The 20,671-nt window shown below is 48.1% G+C and overlaps 1 protein-coding gene across 3 annotated transcripts in view; it reads right to left on the reverse strand.

Moving 5' to 3' along the window:
* The window catches only part of ACAP3 (ArfGAP with coiled-coil, ankyrin repeat and PH domains 3), a 241,085-nt gene that overhangs the window by 34,100 nt on the left and 186,314 nt on the right, over window positions 1-20,671 (reverse strand). For 2 of the 3 annotated variants that reach the window (XM_060259262.1, XM_060259263.1), the window contains exons 10-18: window positions 18,722-18,840; window positions 16,667-16,718; window positions 14,393-14,493; window positions 13,857-13,968; window positions 10,717-10,925; window positions 10,014-10,083; window positions 8,458-8,552; window positions 7,494-7,708; window positions 2,497-2,601 (exon numbers count right to left, since the gene is read on the reverse strand). In XM_060259262.1, the coding sequence (XP_060115245.1) occupies window positions 2,497-2,601; window positions 7,494-7,708; window positions 8,458-8,552; window positions 10,014-10,083; window positions 10,717-10,925; window positions 13,857-13,968; window positions 14,393-14,493; window positions 16,667-16,718; window positions 18,722-18,840 (1,078 nt within the window). Of the gene's footprint in view, window positions 1-1,946; window positions 2,049-2,496; window positions 2,602-7,493; window positions 7,709-8,457; window positions 8,553-10,013; window positions 10,084-10,716; window positions 10,926-13,856; window positions 13,969-14,392; window positions 14,494-16,666; window positions 16,719-18,721; window positions 18,841-20,671 lie in introns of all 3 variants that reach the window. The other variant, XM_060259261.1, reaches the window with a different exon arrangement.

A 20,671-nucleotide genomic window follows, 5' to 3' on the forward strand; every position in this document is an offset into this window, starting at 1 on the left:
GGCTACGTCAGGGGTGTGTGGCCTAATATGCAAAGGAGTTCCTGCTACAAAAAAAAAAAAATCCCTGGCTGGTGTTATGTACTTGCAAAGGATGAGATGCATTTAGTTGTCAGCAGCTAGTAGCCTTGACAACCCAACAGAACAGGGGTGGCCAAACTTGCTTCAGCTAAGAGCCACATAGCGGCCTTGCTGGTTGAGACTGTGAGTCTATATAAGCCAGCGATTGGCTGATGCAAGAAGATAACGAGAGACTTCTAGAGAACTCTTCAAAGTGACCGCCGTTCCTTGTGGTATGCATGACCCCAATACCAGGCCCAAACACCAGATCACCTCCTTGTCTTTATTGTTAGTTTGCATGTGTGAACTCGCCCCAGGAGCTAAATTCAGGTGGGCAGCCGTGTTGGTCTGAGGCAGCTGAACAAAGTTTGAGTTCCGCAGCCCCTTTAACCCCAATGAATTTTTACTCGAGGTACAAGCTTTTGCGTTCACACACACACACTTCTTCGGATACACTGAAATGGAAATCACCAGTCCATGCATACAGGTAGACGGTGAACAGCAAATTAGCATCCAGCGGAATGAAGACGTTTAAGGGCTCTTTTTCTAGCAGCAGCTCCTCTGCATATTAGGCCACGCCCCCCTGATGTAGCCAATCCTCCGAGAGCTTAGAGGGCAGTTAATGCAGGGCTTACTGTAAGCTCCAGCAGGATTGGCTACATCTGGGGGGGCGTGGCCTAATATGCAAAGGAGTTCCTGCTGCAAAAAGAGCCCTTCAACAGACAAAACAGGAATAACTAGCTTAGTTTATACGGTTGCCATTTGTACCCTGAACAAAACTTTGTTGGTCTTGATGGTGCCACTGGACTCAGACTTTGTTCTGCCATGAGCTAAGGTACAGTAACGTAAGAAAAACTCAGAGAGATCGGATGAAGACGCCATTTAATCCAGCACAGGGGTGGCCAAACTGCAGCTCAGGAGCCACACATGTAGCTCTTTCTCACTTATTGTGGGGCTGTCAAAGCCCCCACTGTCCCATCAGCCAGCCTGGAGAAGGCATTTGTCTCTTTAAAGCACTTCTCCAAGCCAAGACAGCATTTAGAGTTGCTTTCCTTCCACCTCTCCCCCCCAAATCTATTTGCCTTCCTTCCTGTCTGCCAGCTCTCAAACGTCTGATGTTCACGCCACGCGGCTCTCAAACATCTGCCGTTTGTTCTGTGTGGCTCTTACGTTAAGCAAGTTTGGTCACCCCGGTCTAGTACCTGGTTTTGAACAACAGCCAGTCGAATGCTGCTGGAATGCTCCTGAAGAAGATTTATACCCTGCCCTTCTCTCTAAATCAGAGACTCAGAGCGGTTCACAATCTCCTTTCCCTTCCTCCCCCACAACAGACACCCTGTGGGGTGGATGGGGCTGAGAGGGCTCTCACAGCAGCTGCCCTTTCAAGGACAACTCCTATGAGAGCTATGGCTGACCCAAGGCCATTCCAGCAGGTGGACGTGGAGGAGTGGGGAATCAAACCAGGTTCTCCCAGAGAAGAGTCCGCACGCACATAACCGCTACACCCAACTGGCTCATGAACAGTGCTCCCTCTAAGCTGAGTTAGTGTGAGCGAGCGCACAGATTTGTAGCCTCCGGCTCACACATTTTTTGTCCTAGCTCAGGAAAAACGGCCCCAAAGCACAATCATTTATGCGGTAGCTCGCAGCTGTCGCGCCAGGCGCTCGCGGCTTTAACACCAGCAGCTCACAAAGTAGAATTTTTGCTCACAAGACTCCGCAGCTTAGAGGGAACACAGCTCGCTCGTGAAGGCTGTTTGTCCCCATCCTCTGGTAACCACAGGTACACCGCCTCTGAATATGGATGCTCTGCTCGGCACAGCTAATAGCTACCCATCAAGGCGGCCGTGAGTCTCTGGCCAACGCTACGCTGCTAAGGCATCCCCTTACCTCCGTCCAGGAGGAACGGCGAACCGCTCCTACCGGGACCATTGCCACTGTCACTCCAGGGGCCGGCGGCCTGGGGCTGCTGCTTAGAGTTGTGGTTGCCACCTAAGAGGAAGGTGGACGGAAGGTGAGGGGAGTTCATTGTCACAGGCACATTGTTTTTGAAAAAAATAATAATAATGCAGCAATCAGCATCTTGCCTCCCTTTAAAGGACCAAAATAAGGGGGGGTTGGAGGCGGGGAGAGAAAAGCGGCCCTTTGCAAAGGCTTGGCGAGAACAAAGGGGGAGAGGGTGGAGAAAAAGAAGCCCAGGCCAGCAAAATAGAAAACGCCCCTCCCGGAAAACCATAAAAGGTGCAATGAAGAAATGAAAAAAAAAAAGGCTATAGGTTGAGGTGGGTGAAAAATAACTGACGGGGACTCTCTCGCTCGCTTTCGTGGCGCTCAATTATTTTTCGCTGGTCGGTTGCAACTCAAAAAGCACATGCCCTAGAAAAGGCAGAAGGGAAAAGCTCAGCCGGTGCAAAGCCAGGGTCAGCTTAGCTTTACTTACTGCGTGGCCCGGATCCAGCGCCGGTGTCGAAGTACGAGAACAGGGAGTCTAGCTCGTCGGGGCAGAAGAGGGAATCTCGGCGGAACTTCCTCTCCAGGGTAGCGGCTGTTTGCAAATAGCGACACTTTAAATGCGGGGAGATGCTGGGGGGGGGGGGGGGTCGAAACTGAGATGGGGTGAGACACCACCTGTTTCCTTTCAGCTAAGGATAAATGATTGTCTCCATGCTCGTCTCTTTTTATGTCCCTATCTATCAGGGGTGGCCAAACTGTGGCTCAGGAGCCACATGGGGCTCTTTTACACATATCGCGTGGCTCCTGAAGCTCCCAATGCCCCATCGGTCAACTTGGAAAAGTCATCTCTCTTTTTAAATCACTTCTCCAAGCCAAGCCAGCTGGAGGCTTGGAGAATGCGTGTAAAGTTAACGTTGCTTTCTTTCCACCTCTCCCTCCCTCCCCATCTATTTTCCTTCCTTCCTTCCTGTCTTGCGGCTCTCAAACATCTGACATTCATGTTTTGCGGCGCTCAGACACCTGCCGTTTATTCCATGTGGCTCTTATGTTAAGCGAGTTTGGCCATCCCTGCTATCTGTGTGTATGTGTGTTCATTTCCATTGGGTGCAAATGTGATATTTTTAAAATAAGAAATTTATACAGTATTTATATGATAGGTGGGTAGCTACGCTGGCCTCCAGTAAAGAAGAAAGGCCCAAGTCCAGTAGCTCCTTAGAGACCGACAAAAAATTGGGGGGGGGGGGTATAAGTTAAACTGCGGCTATTGTACTTTGGTCATGTCATGAGAAGGCAGGAGTTGCTGGAAAGGGCAATAATGCTCAGAAAAGCTGGAAAAGAGGAAGGCCCAGGGATGGAATTCTAGCAGGAGTTCCTTTGTATATTAGGCCACACCCCTCTAATGCAGCCAATCCTCCAAGAGCTTACAAAAAAGAGTCCTGTCAGCTCTTGGAGGATTGGCTACCTCAGGGGTGTGTGGCCTAATATGAAAAGGAGCTCCTGCTAGAATTCCACCCCTGAGAAGACCTAACGTCAGACAGATGGTCTCAGTCAAGGAAGCCACAGTCTTCCGTTTGCAAGAACTGAGCAAAACTATTAAGGATAGGACCTTTTGGAGGTCATTTATTCATAGGGTCGCTATAGGCCGGAAAAGACTAGACAGCCTGTAACATACAACACACAAACTTTAGGGAGGTAGCAGGAGCTTTGTCTTTTGAAAGCCGATATACTGAGAATCTCACGGGTCTCTAACATGCTACTGGACTCCAATCTTGCTCTTATGTGTATGGTGTACAGCATTTACGTCACATGTAGAATGTCAATTTATTGATTCACTCAAAAAGCAAAAGAAAATTACATGACATGGACGGAATTAGCAGGAGGAAGAAGGAATTAGCAGGAGGACTTTTGAGCCTAAAAGATGAGAAGCTCCAAGTCATGTGGGAGGGGAGGTATTTGTGAATTCCCTGAATCGTGCAGGGGGTTGGGCTAGATGACCCTGGAGGTCCCTGTCCAACTCCATGATTCTATAACGCCCTCCTTTCTTTGAAGCCAGCAGCAACCTGCAAACAGCAAAAAACCAAAGATAGAAAAGCTTCTCGCAGCTCAACTCAGAACTGGCTGAGCATTTGTGAGCTTTCTTGGCCAATGTTTGGGAAAACTTCATCTGCTTTACAAGAGTTCTTCCCAAGTTTGTACTGTCCCATTTGTCTGCTGCTGCTGCTGCTGCTGATTGGATAAACATCTGGAGCAGAGGTCCATCAGTGGCTATTAGCCGCAGAGTTTTGTTGGAACTCTCTGTCTGGGGCAGTGAATGATGCTCTGTATTCTTGGTACTTGGGAGGGGCAATAGTGGGAGGGCTTCTGGTGTCCTGGCCCCACTGGTGGACCTCCTGATGTCACCTGGGTTTTTTGACCACTGTGTGACACAGAGTGTTGGACTGGATGGGCCATTGGGCTGATCCAACATGGCTTCTCTTATGTTCTTGTGGTATGGGCATGATCATGGTCACCCTGCCTCTAGGGAATTATACTCTGGTTCGAGAGTCACAGGGCAGACTTGGACCGCCCGTGGTTTCTATGTCCAGGCTCTGCATTCTAATACACTATTTAACAAAGTTTACATTTCATGGCTACTTGACCTTCACGAAGGTAATGGGTTTATATTAAGTAACTTTTGCACAAGGTAAAATGCCAGCTGTAGATACCTGATTGGTCAGAAACTAATCAAGGATGCACCACTAATCTCGCACGACATTCCAAAATGGAAAAGAGATCATTGGGTAAGTATAGAGGGGAGTGTATAGAGGGGAGAAGTATAGAGGGGAGGAGTATAGAAGTACACAGGGGAGTCCTCCATTCCTTTCCTCTGTTGTCCTCGAATTCTGGTTGAATTCAAAAAGATTCTAAAATTAACCCTGAAACCAGAGTGGGTAAGTTTACCACCCGCTTCCAACAGTTCATTTGCACCTTTCCCCCAGCCATATTACCAAAGAGCATGCGCACATTGTTAAACATTGACCCCTCACCCCCCCCAAAAAAGAACCACTTGCTTTTGTGTACAAGATTCTTTTTGTGCAGTGTTTTACCGATGGTGCACATGCACTCCTGAATGCTGGCACAACGTCGCAGACGGACCAATGCAGTTTTGATACGACGACGGCACAGAGATCAACACTGCTTTTTTTTTTTTTTTGTACTGTTGGATGAATGATCTGAATCGGTAATAGAACTGGGGGGAGGGGGGTGGGATGCACATGAAGTAGATAACGGAAAACCCCGGGAAACAAAAATAAATCTGTCATTGTTTCCCATCCTCCAAAGAAGCCCTCCCCCAATCATGATCTCCTCTGAACTTCCTACGTTTTTTCTTTCTGAAGCAGTTACTTTAGCCCAAGGGGTAGAATTCTAGCAGGAGCTCCTCTGCGTATCAGGCCACACACCCCTGATGTAGCCAGTCCTCCAAGAGCTTACAAAAATGAGGCCTGTAGCCACAGGGGGGGCTGTGGGGGCACTGCCCCCTGACATCCAAGCAGTCCTCCCCCCCCCCCCCCGACTTCCAGGGGACCTCCAACATGCAGTCTGCTTTTTTCATTTTTGTTATGCCATGGTTGAGCCGGTGAAGCGTCATCAGCAGCCGCCAGAGCCAGGAGAGCTGAGCAGGGCACAGTTCACTGTGGCAGCAAAAGCAACAGGTAGAGGAGAGGAGGGAGGCAGAGGAAGCCAGGTGGAATGGGCTGGGGAGGGGAGGATGGATAGAGCTGCTGGCTGCAAAGTGCCAGGGTGGGAGAGAGGAAGTGGAAGGAAACCCCCACCACCACCCCTAGCGCGCAAAGTGCAGTCCCTTCTTCACCGTGAAGTTTCAGGGTTGGCTGTCTCATTCTGGCCACATTCAGAGCCTCCGGCTTTTGCGCCTACCCTACAAAGCTTCTGAGAAGTGGCAAGTCTTGCAGCGGATGGGAAAGGGGGCCCCTTGACTTTTAAGAATGCCCCCCCGACTTGTACAACCCTGGCTATGGCCCTGAAAATGAGCCTTGCAAGCTCTTGTAGGATTGGCTACATCAGGAGTGTGTGGCCTAATATGCAAAGGAGCTCCTGCTAGAATTCCAAGCTCTTGGAGGATTGGCTACATCAGGAGTGTGTGGCCTAATATGCAAAGGAGCTCCTGCTAGAATTCCAAGCTCTTGTAGGATTGGCTACATCAGGAGTGTGTGGCCTAATATGCAAAAGAGCTCCTGCTAGAATTCCAAGCTCTTGTAGGATTGGCTGCATCAGGAGTGTGTGGCCTAATATGCAAAGGAGCTCCTGCTAGAATTCCAAGCTCTTGTAGTATTGGCTACATCAGGAGTGTGTGGCCTAATATGCAAAGGAGCTCCTGCTAGAATTCCAAGCTCTTGTAGGATTGGCTGCATCAGGAGTGTGTGGCCTAATATGCAAAGGAGCTCCTGCTAGAATTCCAAGCTCTTGTAGGATTGGCTGCATCAGGAGTGTGTGGCCTAATATGCAAAGGAGCCCCTGCTAGAATTCCAAGCTCTTGTAGGATTGGCTGCATCAGGAGTGTGTGGCCTAATATGCAAAGGAGCCCCTGCTAGAATTCCAAGCTCTTGTAGGATTGGCTGCATCAGGAGTGTGTGGCCTAATATGCAAAGGAGCCCCTGCTAGAATTCCAAGCTCTTGTAGGATTGGCTGCATCAGGAGTGTGTGGCCTAATATGCAAAGGAGCTCCTGCTAGAATTCCAAGCTCTTGTAGGATTGGCTGCATCAGGAGTGTGTGGCCTAATATGCAAAGGAGCTCCTGCTAGAATTCCAAGCTCTTGTAGGATTGGCTGCATCAGGAGTGTGTGGCCTAATATGCAAAGGAGCCCCTGCTAGAATTCCAAGCTCTTGTAGGATTGGCTGCATCAGGAGTGTGTGGCCTAATATGCAAAGGAGCCCCTGTTAGAATTCCCAGCTCTTGTAGGATTGGCTGCATCAGGAGTGTGTGGCCTAATATGCAAAGGAGCCCCTGTTAGAATTCCAAGCTCTTGTAGGATTGGCTGCATCAGGAGTGTGTGGCCTAATATGCAAAGGAGCTCCTGCTAGAATCCCACCCCTGCTTTAGCCTAAGGAATCCTTATTTATATTTCTTTATTAAAACATTTCTCGTCTTGCCTTTCCCTTGTGGCTCCAGGCAGCTTATGGTTAAAAATTTAAAATGTTTTTAGTTTATAACAAAAAATAAAAAGCAAACCCCAAATCTCTCCACCCACCTTGTGGTTCTAGCCGGGGCTTTTTCTGTAGCAGGAACTCCTTTGCATATGAGGCCACACTCCCTTGGTGTAGCCAATCCTCCTGGAGCTTAACAGTAGGCCCTGTAAGAAGAGCCCTGGAAGCTCCAGGAGTTCCTGCTACAAAAAAAAGCCCTGGTTCTAGCAAGAGCTCTGTGACCCAGCCCTCAGGTGGACAGAAGGGAGAAGAGAGAGGAGGCAAGGAGCAGCGATTCCCCACCTGACGAGTGTGCTGCCGGCGACGCATTCCCTGCCTCATGCCGGTACTTCCTGCGGGCCGTGGGGGCCTTTGTGGAGCTGTTGCGCCTCTGGCACTTCTTCACACTCCACCGCCGGGGCTTCCTCTCGTTCTCAGCCAGAGTCTCTGCACTGGGCAGCTTCTTCAGGAACTTCTTCTCGACGTACTTAACTTTGATCCAGGCTTCTTTGTCTTGCCTGTGGAGGGAGAACATCAAAGTGAATCATCGGGGCTTTTTTTTTTTCAGAAAAGGCCCAGCAGGAACTCATTTGCTTATTAGGTCACACACCCCGACACCAAGCTGGCTGGAACTGCGTTCCTGGGCATTCCTGCTCAAAAAAACACCCTGCGGATTGTATTTGTTTCCTGTCCCCGTCCAACAAGGACCGGCAGTTTCTGCCTTTGTAACCCTTCACTGCGCAGGGCTACAGAAGACAACACTAGATCAAGTGAACCAAAAGTCTGATTTAGTAGTAGAAGACAGATATGATTTCAAAGGGCAGAGACATACCAGGAGGCTAAAGGCAGGGGCAGAAGAATGAGAGAAGAGGAAGAGGAGGAGGAAGAAGACGAAGAAGAAAAGGAGGATAAGGAGATTTGATTTATGCCGCTCCCTTCACTACCCGAAGGAGTCTCAGAGCGGCTTACAATCTCCTTTCCCTTCCCCTCCCCACAACAGACACCCTGTGAAGTAGGTGGAGCTGAGAGAGCTCTAACAAAACTGCTCTTGAGAGGAACAGCTCTGTGAGAATTTGTGACTGACTCAAGGTCACTCCAGCAGATGCCTGTGGAGGAGTGGAGAATCAAACTTGGTTCTCCCAGAAGGGTGCGCACACTAAACCACTACACCAAAGTATGGAAAAGAAAGTTGTTTCAAGAGATCCTTCTGGGGAATCATAGTTGGGGGTGGGGGGGCTGAAGTGGGCCAAGGCTCCCCAAGCCATACCTTGAGCTCCCTGCAGTGGGCTTCTTCAGCCCCAGCTCTTCGCACTGGGCCTCGTAAATCTGATTCATGGTGGCGTTCCCCAACTCACACATCAGCTGTGAGCAAAAAAGAGGCAAAAAGGGTTATGCCATGTACATAAGCGCCATCAGTTGCAGCCGACTTCCTGCGACCCGACCCGCCCCCCAGCAAGGGTATTTCAAGGCAAGGGAGAAGCAGAGGCAGTTGGTTGTTGCTTTCCTCTGAAGAGCCTTCCTGGGTGGTCTCTTTTCCAAGAACTGACTGAGCTTCGTTTCCAAGTGTGGACGAGATCGGGCTATGCCATTCCACACAGTGTCGCCCCAAAAGACCCTCTAAGAGCTGCTCCCCAAAGAAGGTCCTGCTCTGAAGAATCTAGGGGTGGAGCCGGGAGACTTTGGGGTGGAGCCAGGAGTAAGGGTGTGACAAGCACAATTGAACTCTGAAGGGAGTTCAGCTCATCACGTTTAAAGAGACCGCATTCCTTTTAAATGCCTCCCCTCCATTGGAAATAATGGAGGAGGGGGCACCTTCTTTGGGGGCTCACGGAACTGGACCCCTCCGGTCTTTTTGAAACTTTGAGAGGGGTTTGAGGAGAGGCACCAGATGCAAATTTGGTGCCTCTCCCCTCCCTCCCCGAGCCCCAGATACCCACAGTTTGATTTTCCATTATATCCTACGAGGACCAGTCTCCATAGGGTAGAATGCAGGGCCTAGCATCCATTCAACACTCTCTCCCCCGTTTTCTGATAACCCTGAAATGTGGGCAGGGCTTCCAAACCAGAGGATTCCCCTGCCCCCACCTGGGGATTGGCAACCCTACTTCTAGGCCTTGCCTAAACAGATAGGAGGGGAGGGACTCTTCTTTTTTGGACTTCTGACAACAATGGTGATTCCATGAATTTTGGCAGCTCGTGAGAGGGAGGCAAGAAGAGATGAGCCAGCTCTCGTGAGCCTTTCTTATATGCCTGGGGTTATTGCCCCTTTGCAGCTGGGAAGGGATTTTCTTCCAGGAAGGCCAGTCCATGATTCTGAAGGGGTTTTTTTATTTCCTCTGGGTATATAGAGCAGGGAGTCACTAGGGAAAAGTGTGGGGAGGTAGCTGTAAATGTGCGGATTGTACAGCAGGTTGGTCTAGATGACTCTTGGGGTCTCAATTTCTATTGCTGAGCCCCTGGCAGCTTTCAACATCTTCTCCCTCCAGCTTTTCAGTTTGAGATCCAGTCTGACGGGCCTTCCGTTTGGGGTACGAAATAACATGGCTTTTTTTTTTTTTGTAGCAGGAGCTCCTTTGCATATTAGGCCACACACCCCTGATGTAGCCAATCCTCCAAGAGCTTACAATAGGCCCCGTAAGAAGAGCCCTGTAAGCTCTTGGAGGATTGGCTACATTAGGGGTTTGTGGCCTAATATGCAAAGGAGCTCCTGCTACAAAAAAAGCCCTGCAAAATGACAACTGCTAATCTACAGCTCTGTACACATGACTGTACCTCGAGCCCTCCCCCCCTCCCCGTTTCTCTCTCCCCCTCCTTCTGTTTTACCTTCAGTAATTCTGGCTCCCAGGAATCCAGCGTGAGGGACCGCACTTTAGAACAGTGAACTCCCAGGCTCCTACAGGGAAGATGCAGAACAGAGAGTCACTACGGCTGCAGTAGCGATTGCACTGGCTGTAATTAAGCACAGCTGAGGGATTTCAGCAGAATGCAACATCCGTAAGCCGTTCCTGAGACAAGTGGCTTGCTGTTCCTTTCAATGGTCCCTCTAGTCCAGCATCCTGTCTCACATAGTGGCCACCAGTTCCTCTGGAGGTCCAACGACAGGGCATAGAGGCTGAGGCCTTCATAGAAACATCAGAAGAGCCCTGCTGGATCAGACTAGTGGTCCATCTAGTCCAGCATTCTGTCTCACACGGTGACCAACCAGTTCCTCTGGAGGTCCAACGACAGGGCAGAGAGGCTGAGGCCTTCATAAGAACATCAGAAGAGCCCCACTGGATCAGACCAGTGGTCCATCTAGTCCAGCATTCTGTCTCACACGGTGACCAACCAGTTCCTCTGGAGGTCCAACGACAGGGCATAGAGGCCGAGGCCTTCATAGAAACATCAGAAGAGCCCTGCTGGATCAGACTAGTGGTCCATCTAGTCCAGCCTCCTGTCTCACACGGTGACCAACCAGTTCCTCTGGAGGTTCAACAACAGGGCATAGAGGCCGAGGCCTTCATAACCCGCATGCACGCAGCAGTACCTGTGTATCCCTGAGCATTCGATGCATAGTAAGATGCCCAAGTTGATGCTGGCCCATCGGGGGTCAGCCTGCCCGCAGTCGCAACACTGGTCGTTGCCCGGGATGCTCTGCACCCGCTGCAGAATGGTCTCCCCCTTGGCGCTCCGGTCCCTCGAGTCGGTCGCCGAGTCAATGCTGCTGGTGGAAGGGGAGGCGGTTCGGTCCAGCCTCTGCAGAGAAAAGAGGGAGCTGATGCAGCATAGAAAATGATAACTGATTCTTATGGGAAGCCGGCAGGACTTTTCTTGTAGCAGGAACTCCTTTGCCTATTAGGCCATACCCCCTCCCCCCGATGTAGCCAATCCTGCAAGAGCTTACAGTAGGCCCCGGAATAAGAGCTCTGTAAACTCCAGGAGGATTGGCTACATCAGGGGGGTGTGGCTTAATATGCAAAAGAGTTCCTGCTACAAAAAAGATGCCCTGGAAGCCAGGTTGCCAGCGAGAGAGAGAGAGAAATGCTTCCCTTGCCCCTGCGATGGAGGCTCATCTGGGCCCAAATGAGACATGAGATCGAAACAGGGCTTTCTTTTAAAAAGTCAAAACGGTGGGGTTGCTCAGATTAGCTTCACCCTTAATCCCAATTTATTTTTTTTTTAATTTTAAATTAGTTTTTGTATTCCTGTGCTGCCTGAGCTGAAAACGTTGCAAGCATTCAACATCAATGCTTCGTCCCTTTAATGCGGTCATAGAAACACACTGGTCCATATTTACTACGTGCAAATATCTAATGCGATTATTATTTCTCCAACTCATCCACGGATTACTTATTTGACATACGCTATTGTTATAAAGGAATCTAAAGCAGAGATTGATGAACATGGATATATACAATTTATCCCCGGTTACCTAGGAACTTCCTATCAATTTGTTAGGGGACTTTAAGCAGTCAAAAAAAAATATTATTTGAGTAGCATGGCAGATAGCACAAAGGAAAATTCAGGGTGGGTTGTTCTAAGATACATCCTGGAAGTTCATAAGAACATAAGAGAAGCCATGTTGGATCAGGCCCATGGCCCATCCAGTCCAACACTCTGTATCACACAGTAGTCAATATATATATATACACACACACACACACACACTGTGGCAAATAGCCACTGATGGACCTCTGCTCCATATTTTTATCCAATCCCCTCTTAAAGCTGGCTATGCTTGTAGCCGCCACCACCTCCTGGGGCAGTGAATTCCACATGTTAATCACCCTTTGGGTGAAGAAAGACTTCCTTTTATCCGTTCTAACCGTACTGCTCAGCAATTTCATTGACTGCCCATGAGTTCTTGTATTGTGAGAAAGGGAGAAAAGGACTTCTTTCTCTACTTTCTCCATCCCATGCATAATTTTGTAAACCTCTATCCTGTCACCCCGCAGTCAACGTTTCTCCAAGCTAAAGAGCCCCAAGCGTTTTAACCTTTCTTCATAGGGAAAGTGTTCCAACCCTTTAATCATTCTAGTTGCCCTTTTCTGGACTTTTTCCAATGCTATAATATCCTTTTTGAGGTGCGGTGACCAGAATTGCACATAGTACTCCAAATGAGGCCGTACAATCGATTTATACAGGGGCATTATGATACTGGCTGATTTGTCTTCAATTCCCTTCCTAATAATTCCCAGCATGGCATTGGAATGTGAACTTCATAATCATTGTGTAGCCAGTTCTATAGAGTTTTAAATTTAACTGCCTGATTAAATTTCAAATGGTTTGGACCGGGTTATTATTTTTTTTTTTTTGTAGAAAAGGTTTAGCACGAACTCATCGCATATTAGGCCACACTCCCTGAAGCCAAACCAGCTGGAACTGCATTCCTGCTCAAATAAAGCTCTCGTTTGGACACATCAGTGTATCGTCACTTTTTTGTCTTTGAAGCATATATCTTTCACAATATTTTTCCCCCATTTTTCAGGGTTTAAATTGGAGCAGAGATCGGAGCATTCTCAGACACATATGATTTTCGGTGGCAACGTGATCTTGAAGCTTGTCGTTTTTCCCAGCCACAACAGATGTCACCCACCTTGTTTTTCAGTCTGAGGATAATCAAACAGCTTTTTTTTTCCAGAAAAGGAAAGAAAATCTGGCCTTGAATTGGCTAATTTTACTATTCTGCTGTTGGTTTTTAATTTTGTACCACTTGGCATTCCAAAGCCCACCAGCTATATGTGGCTCTGCTTACTGTACCTCATTCCTCGTCTGAAGAAGTGCTTACTGTACCTCATGAGGTGCTTACTGTACCTCATTCCTCGTCTGGAGAAGTGTGCATGCACGCAAAAGCTTACGTTCTGGATAAAACTAAGTTGTTCTTAAAGGTGCAATTGACTCCTATTTTTATGCATTATGATTGTCATGTGTGCTACCAAACTCTACCACTAGATGGTGATACAGGAAAACTCCTACAATTAGACACACCTGTTTTGAAGAGGAAGATGTGAAGATATTGGATTTATATCCCGCCCTATATTCTGAATCTCAGAGTCTCAGAGCAGCTCACAATCTCCTTTACCTCCCCCCCCCCCCACACACACACACCAGACACCCTATGAAGTAGGTGGGGCAGAGAGAACTCATAGAAGAAGAAGAAGACTGCAGATTTACACCCCACCCTTTCTCTCTGAATCAGAGACTCAGAGTGGCTTACAATCTTCTATATCTTCTCCCCCCACAACAGACATCCTGTGAGGTGGATGGGGCTGAGAGGGCTCTCCCAGCAGCTGCCCTTTCAAGGACAGCTCCTGCGATAGCTATGGCCATTCCAACAGGTGCAAGTGGATGAGTGGGGAATCAAACCCGGTTCTCCCAGATAAGAGTCCGCCCACTTAACCACTGCACCAAACTTTGGACCTACCCTGGGTTGGTACCCCTGGCTGGCAATGAATGAAACAAAAATGCTGATGTAAGTAGATACTGAAGGACAAGAAACACAGTCTTCAGCATTGTCTGATAGGGTGCATATGAAGTGTGAGACTCGGTATGAGAATTAGGATGCTCCAAACATGTCCCGGTTTTCATCTGTGAAATGCTGAAGGGGATGTGTTTCTAAAATATGAAACAATGCTCCATTATTCGGTGGACAGAAATGGCCGCAGAGCGTCCCTTCCCTGGCCTCACCTCAATATAGCAGCTGTCGGGACTCTCTCTGTACGCAGAAGCTATGCTAGCTTGGACTGCCTGGATCCACGCCTGGCGCAGTTTCTCTGAATCGGCCTGCAGCATGCAACTCCTGCGAGGGATGAAAAAGGCATCCAGTGATTAATTGAGGAAGTGGCAGGTCAGCCTCAGTTCAGACAAAGTGGGAAAGCAATTTAGGGGGTAACAGTGCCACGACATGAAGGGAGCGACGCGCAAATTCATGCAGCACAGCTTTACTGAACAAAGTAAAGTGCAAATGGGTGACGTAAAGTGCACTCGAATGAAATAAAGTGCAAACGAAGGCAGCAGAGCGCAACTGAGCAAAGTAGAGTGCAATCGGATGAACTAAAGCGCGCTCAAGCAAAGCGCACCCGAATGAAGTGAAGTGCACGCGGATGCAGCAGGCTTCAAACAGATGCAATAAAGCGCAACTGAACAAAAGTAAAAAGTGCAACCGGATGCCGTAAGGTGCAAAGAGACATTAAGTGAATTTGAGGGAAACTCCCACAACTAACTTAGTGGGTGAGACGACTTCAAAGCAAAACCTCCTCTCTATATCTTCACAGGGCTTCACGGTACAAAGTCGGAGGTCTTCCACCACCACTGTGAGGACGTCCTGGACAAAGAAGAACAGAATGTCAGGACAGGCTCCTTGGAACCAGTAACGAGTTCCCACAACTAATCGGCACTGAGCATTGAACACCGAATACTGAACATGGAACACTGAACTTGAAACTGATGAGTGTAGCTTTAGGACCGCTGTATGATTTAATGTTCATGTATATTACAAATGTTTAGATTTTTAACTATAAATTATGAAATGTCAATTTTAATGTTTAATTTTATGTTTTATGTTAGTTTTATATGTTGTAAGCCGCCCTGAGCCACCTAGTGGGAAGGGCGGGATATAAATCTTAAAATAAATAAAAACGAGAGTGCAAAGATAAGAGTCCAAGAGCACCTTTAAGACCAACGAAGTTTTATTCAGGCTGTGAGCTTTTGTGTGCATGCTCACAGCCTGAATAAAAACTTTGTTGGTCTTAAAGGCAGGACTTTTTTTTTGAAGCAGGGACGCACATGAATCCAGTTCCGGCTGGCTTGGTGTCAGGGGGTGTGGCCTGATATGCAAATGAGTTCCTGCTGGACTTTTTCCTACAAAAAAAGCCCTGGTTAAAAGTGCTATTGGACTCGACTTTACAAGCATCACACTGTGTCAGAATTTGAAAGCTGTCCCCAGGTGCAAAAAAGGTGTGGACTCCTGGTCTAATCCCTAACCCCAACCCTAAGCCCATCCCCCATCATTTCAACAAAAATCCCCCCGTTTTCATTATATCATTCCCCCGTTTTCATTATATCATTCCCCCGTTTTCATTATACCATTCCCCAGCCACCACCAAGACTGGGTCAACCCCACTCCCCGAGAATCAGATTATCACTGTTCCTTCCATACTGCTTGCAGACATCTGCATACCAGTTAAAGGTACTGGAAAAGTTGGGGTCAGGAGATAGGCGCTGTCTGGGTACCCCCTGAGCAGCACACCTGGCTGTGACCAAACCCAGATGGGAGAAACTGAGCTGGCTTCCCAGTTCCCCAGAGGTAGAAGCAGCGCGTGGAGGTGGCGGAGTGAGGAGAGCGCAAGAGAACTGTGGTCTTGGTGCGTCTTCTCCGGGCACCCTGGTGATTGGCCCGGTGGCCCGTACAACGCTGCAATGATTAATCATTGATGAGACCTTTGGTCGCTGAGTGGGCTAAAAAGAATGCAAGGAAGTCCACCATCTCCAAAGTAGCTTCAATGGTAGAGGGGCATAGCTGTGGTAATTCGTCATGCCTATGAGACCTTTGGGTGCTGAAAGGGCTAAAGGGAATGCAAGGAAGTCCACCATCTCCAAAGTAGCTTCAATGGTAGAGGGGAATAGCTGCAGCAATTCATCATGTCTATAAGACCTTTGGGCACTGAAAGGGCCAAAGAGAATGCAAGGAAGTCCACCATCTCCAAATTAAGCTTCAATGGTAGAGGCGCATAGCTGCGGTAATTCATCCTTAACCCTTTGAGACTTTTGGGCACTGAAAGGGCTAAAAAGCAGAGCTTTTTTTGTAGCAGGATCTTTGCATATTAGGCCACACACCCCTGATGTAGCCAATCCTCCAAGAGCTTACAGGGCTCTTCGTACAGGGCCTACTGTAAGCCCCAGGAGGATTGGCTACATCAGGGGTGTGTGGCCTAAGATGTAAAGGAGTTTTTGCTATAAAAAAGCCCTGCTAAAAAGAATGCAACGAAGTCCACCATCTCCGAAATAGCTTCAATGGTAGAGAGGCATAGCTATAAGCTTAACTGAAGTTTAGGGTGGGGGGTGGGAAACTATGATGGAGGGAGACTTTTGCCTTTGAGACTTTTGGCCACTGAAAGGGCTAAAAGCAGGGCTTTTTTTGTAGCAGGAACTCCTTTGCATATTAGGCCACACACTCAGTCCTCCAAGAGCTTCCAGGACTCTTCTTACAGGGCCTACTGTAAGCCCCAAGAGGATTGGCTACATCAGGGGTGTGTGGCCTAAGATGCAATATTGTCACGGGACGTTCAACAGACTGAAGCTGGCTGTGAGCACCCAAATGGGACAAAGCAAGGTGTTTCTTTCCTGCACAGTGAGACCAAGCACGGGATCGGAACCCCGCCGACTGGTCTGTTTTGTCTCCCTTCCATGCCGCACGGAACGGTCCCCAATCCCATGAAAGGCAAGGCGTCAGACAAGACATCTAATCTGCTAATGTCGTCCCAGGCGTCCTGGCTGACCTTTAGCTTCTTCTGGTACACCAGCTGGCTGTTCTGAATGGAGAACCACCTCCTGGGGAGGGAAGAGGAAAGGTGTGGGGGAGAGAGAAAGAAACGCAAATGAATAGAAGTGAAAATGGATAATCCCCAAAGGGGGCAGGCAGGAAGGCGTTTTGCCACCTTCAAAATACAAGCAGAGCTACAGGCAGTTCAAGGGGGAAATGGGGCTACTCAAAAGAGCGGGGCAAGTTTCTAGTCCACGTTGAACAGCACGTTTTCGAAATGGGCTTTCAAACAGAATCTGTTGAAAGGATGGACTCAGCACCGCCAGGTTTTCCATTTGGAATTGTACAGATCTAAGAATCAATAGGATCATAAGAGTTGGAAGGGATCTCCAGGGTCTTCGACCCGCTGCACAAAGCAGGGAACTCACAAATACCTCCCTGTCCTGAAGGATCATTTCAATAATCTGTCTCAACCGACACCCTGCTTCCCACACTGGGCAACTACATGGTCCCGTAAGGCCAATAAGCAGTGGCCAAAGTCTCCCTCTATTTGTACCTGCCCCCCACTATCAACCGGCAATCAGAGGTTCCATTTTGGTGTAGTGGTTAAGTGCACGGACTATTATCTGGGAGAACCGGGTTTGATTCCCCACTCCTCCACTTGCAGCTGCTGGAATAGTCTTGGGTCAGCCAGAGCTCTCGTAGGTGTTGTCCTTGAAAGGGCAGTTTCTGGGAGAGCTCTCTCAGCCCCACCCACCTCACAGGGTGTCTGTTGTGAGGGAGGGAGATAAAGGAGACTGTGAGCTGCTCTGAGACTCGGAGTGGAGGACGGGATATAAATCCATCATCATCATCATTATCACGGCCAATAGCCATAGATAGCTTTCTACTGTGTGGATTTGCTTCTTTGTTTATTCCCCACTTTTTCAGAGACTCAAGGTGGATTACATAGTGTACATCAATGCAATCCATAGGATGAGACATCTAATAAACCAAGGGTGTCAAACATTTGGCCCGAAAGCTGAATCAGGTCCCCAGAGGGCTCCTATCAGGCTCCCGAGTAACTGGTTGTCATCGGCTTCCTTCTCCCTATATCTTGCTTCCTTCTGCATCATTATTTGTCAGGCTTGCTCAATCGCACAAGAGCTACAGACCAAAGCTGCTACTTTCTCCATTGGCTGAGGCTCCTTCCTTGGGGACGAAGGTGGTGGGGGGGAGAGATAGCTTGCTTTGCCAGGCTCTTTCAATTGCACAGCAGAGCTACTGAGTCAAGCCTCTCTTCCTTCTGTTGGCTGAGGCTCCTCCCCCCCCTACCGGGGGAAAGAAGGAAAGAGCCAGGGCTTCCTTTGCCCAGTTTCCCGGATCCCATGGGAGAGATACAAAGAAAGCACCTTTAGATATTGAAGAAGATATTGGATTTATATCCCGCCCTCCACTCCGAAGAGTCTCAGAGCGGCTCACAATCTCCTTTACCTTCCTCCCCCACAACGGACACCCTGTGAGGTGGGTGGGACTGGAGAGGGCTCTCACAGCAGCTTCCCTTTCAAGGACAACCTCTGCCAGAGCTATGGCTGACCCAAGACCATGCTAGCAGCTGCAAGTGGAGGAGTGGGGAATCAAACCTGGTTCTCCCAGATAAGAGTCTGCACACTTAACCACTACACCAAACTGGCTCTCCAGCCCCCAGAGGGCTCCTATCAGGCTCCTGAAGACTAATGAGTGCTAACGTTTTAAGCATTAATCTTTGTGTTTGTGTCCTTCATAAAGTTTATATCTCTGCTGCCTGCCTTTACATTGTATGGCCCAACAAGGTTACATTTATGTCAGATCCGGCCCTCATAACAAATGAGTTTGACACCCCTGCTCTAGGGCCTTGCACCCCACTGAGGTCCCTCCCTGTCCTCCCCAGGTGCCACCCCCAAATCTCCAGGACTTCCCCAATCTAGATCTGACCACCTTACCCCTTCAACCCCACCCCCCCCCCCACCTCCTGGCAACCCTATTTTGCTCAGTTGCACCAAATAACTTTGCAGACAAAAGGGAAACTCCCTGGGATGCATGAGTCCGTTACCTGTTCCAAGTCTTGAAAGCGTTGCTTGCTCTCTTGAAGAGGTAGCCTTCCATCACCACCCCGTTGGGGGCGTCAACGTTGAATTCCACTTTGGAATCATCATAGGAGAAATCCTGAAGGTTCAAAGGAAAGCAAAAAACGCCCTCAGGATTGGCAGCAGTTGCAAGATGTTACAAAAATAAGCATTTTTATATATATATCTCCAGAACAAACTGGGCACCATGTAATTTCCTAGCAACAAATTCTTCTTACAACTCGTAATGCTCTTGTGGAACTCGCTGCCACAAGATGGGATTAGTTTAATTGTCTTCAGAGGAGGAGACAAATAACACGGAATAAAGGTCCGCCAACGCCTTAATGGAAGCTCCTTCGAAGTCTGAAGAGTTATGCTTGTGTGGGGAGGCAGCGATACGAGAACAGGCCTTTCTTCATTGTGGGCTTTTTCTTGGCCATTGTGAGAAGTGGGATTTTGGACTAGAGGGATATTTGCTCTGATCCAGCAGGGTTCTTTGTATAACACAGGGGTGGCCAAACTGTGGCTCGGGAGGCGCATGTGGCTCTTTCACACATATCGTGTGGCTCTCAAAGCCCCCATGATCCTGTTGGCCAGCTTGGAGAAGGCATTTCTCTCTTTAAATTCCTTCTCCAAGCCAAGTCAGTTGGTAGCTTGGAGAATGCATTTAAAGTTAAAGTTGCTTTCTTTCCACCTCTCCACCTCTCATCCTTCTCCCATCTATTTGGTTTCTTCCCTCCCTCCCTCCTTCCCTTCTTGTCTCAAACATCTGATGTGTATTCTATGTGGCTCTTACATTAAGCAAGTTTGGCCACCCCTGGTATAACATATCTAAGTCTGCACTTGGCCTCAGAGCACGGATCGAAAAAACAACGGCGAAAGGGCATGCCTCCATTATAAACATATATTGTTACACAGTAGTTTAACTGCAATGGCTTTGCCCAAAGGATCCTGGGAGTTGTAATTTCAGGAGGAGCTGAGATAGCTTTCTAGCCTAACCCCACAGAACGATATTTCTCTGGGGAGAGCGACTGATTTTTAAACTAGCAGAAGGTTTTGATTACACAGGCGATTGAACAAGGTGGCAGAATTAACCATGCTGCAACACCCCACCCCACCCCCCAGTTATGCATTCTATGAAGAAAGACAAAGAACCCAGTTATAAGCAATACTCCCTCTAAGCTGTGGAGTCTTGAAAGCAAAAATTCTACTTTATGAGCTACTGGCATTAAATTTGTGAGCTACTGCATCAATTAGTTTGCTCTGGGGCCATTTTTTCTGAGCGAAGACAAAAATGTGTGAGCCAGAGGCTAAACAACTTTGAGCTAGCTCACACTAACTCAGCTTAGAAAACAATGCAGTTCTAAGGGTAACAAGGTAATGGTGTGTGTGTGTGTGTGTGTATATATATATATATATATATATATATATATATATATATACATACACACACACACACACACACCATTACCTTGTTACCGCCACCTTTATTCCCAGAAATTTTGCTTTTAGGTAAGTGGTCATACCCACAAAATAACAAATATAGAAATGAAACAATTCATATTTTATTCTCAGCAGAATGTATTACTATAGCTGCAAAGTAGACTGATAGTTCTTTACCAACTATTATGGCATGGCAAAACCAACTTTGGGAATATTTTATTATAAATAAAATCTCAGCTAATACTGTAACACCACGCGCAGAATCTAATGAAGAGAAATTTATGCCCATCTGGGTTCCTGTTATTGAGCACTTAACAGAACAAAATAGGAGTCAAGTTGCACCTTTAAGACCAACTTAGTATTATTCAGAACGGACTCTCTAAGCACACTTCATCAGACGAGGAATCCGGTACAGTGAGCAAAGCCACACATAGCTGGTAGTCAGTGGCTCAGAATGCAAACTGGTACAAATTTAAGAACCAATGACAGTATAG

The sequence above is a fragment of the Heteronotia binoei genome, chromosome 18, assembly GCF_032191835.1.
Source record: "Heteronotia binoei isolate CCM8104 ecotype False Entrance Well chromosome 18, APGP_CSIRO_Hbin_v1, whole genome shotgun sequence".
Taxonomy (NCBI): Eukaryota; Metazoa; Chordata; class Lepidosauria; order Squamata; family Gekkonidae; genus Heteronotia; species Heteronotia binoei.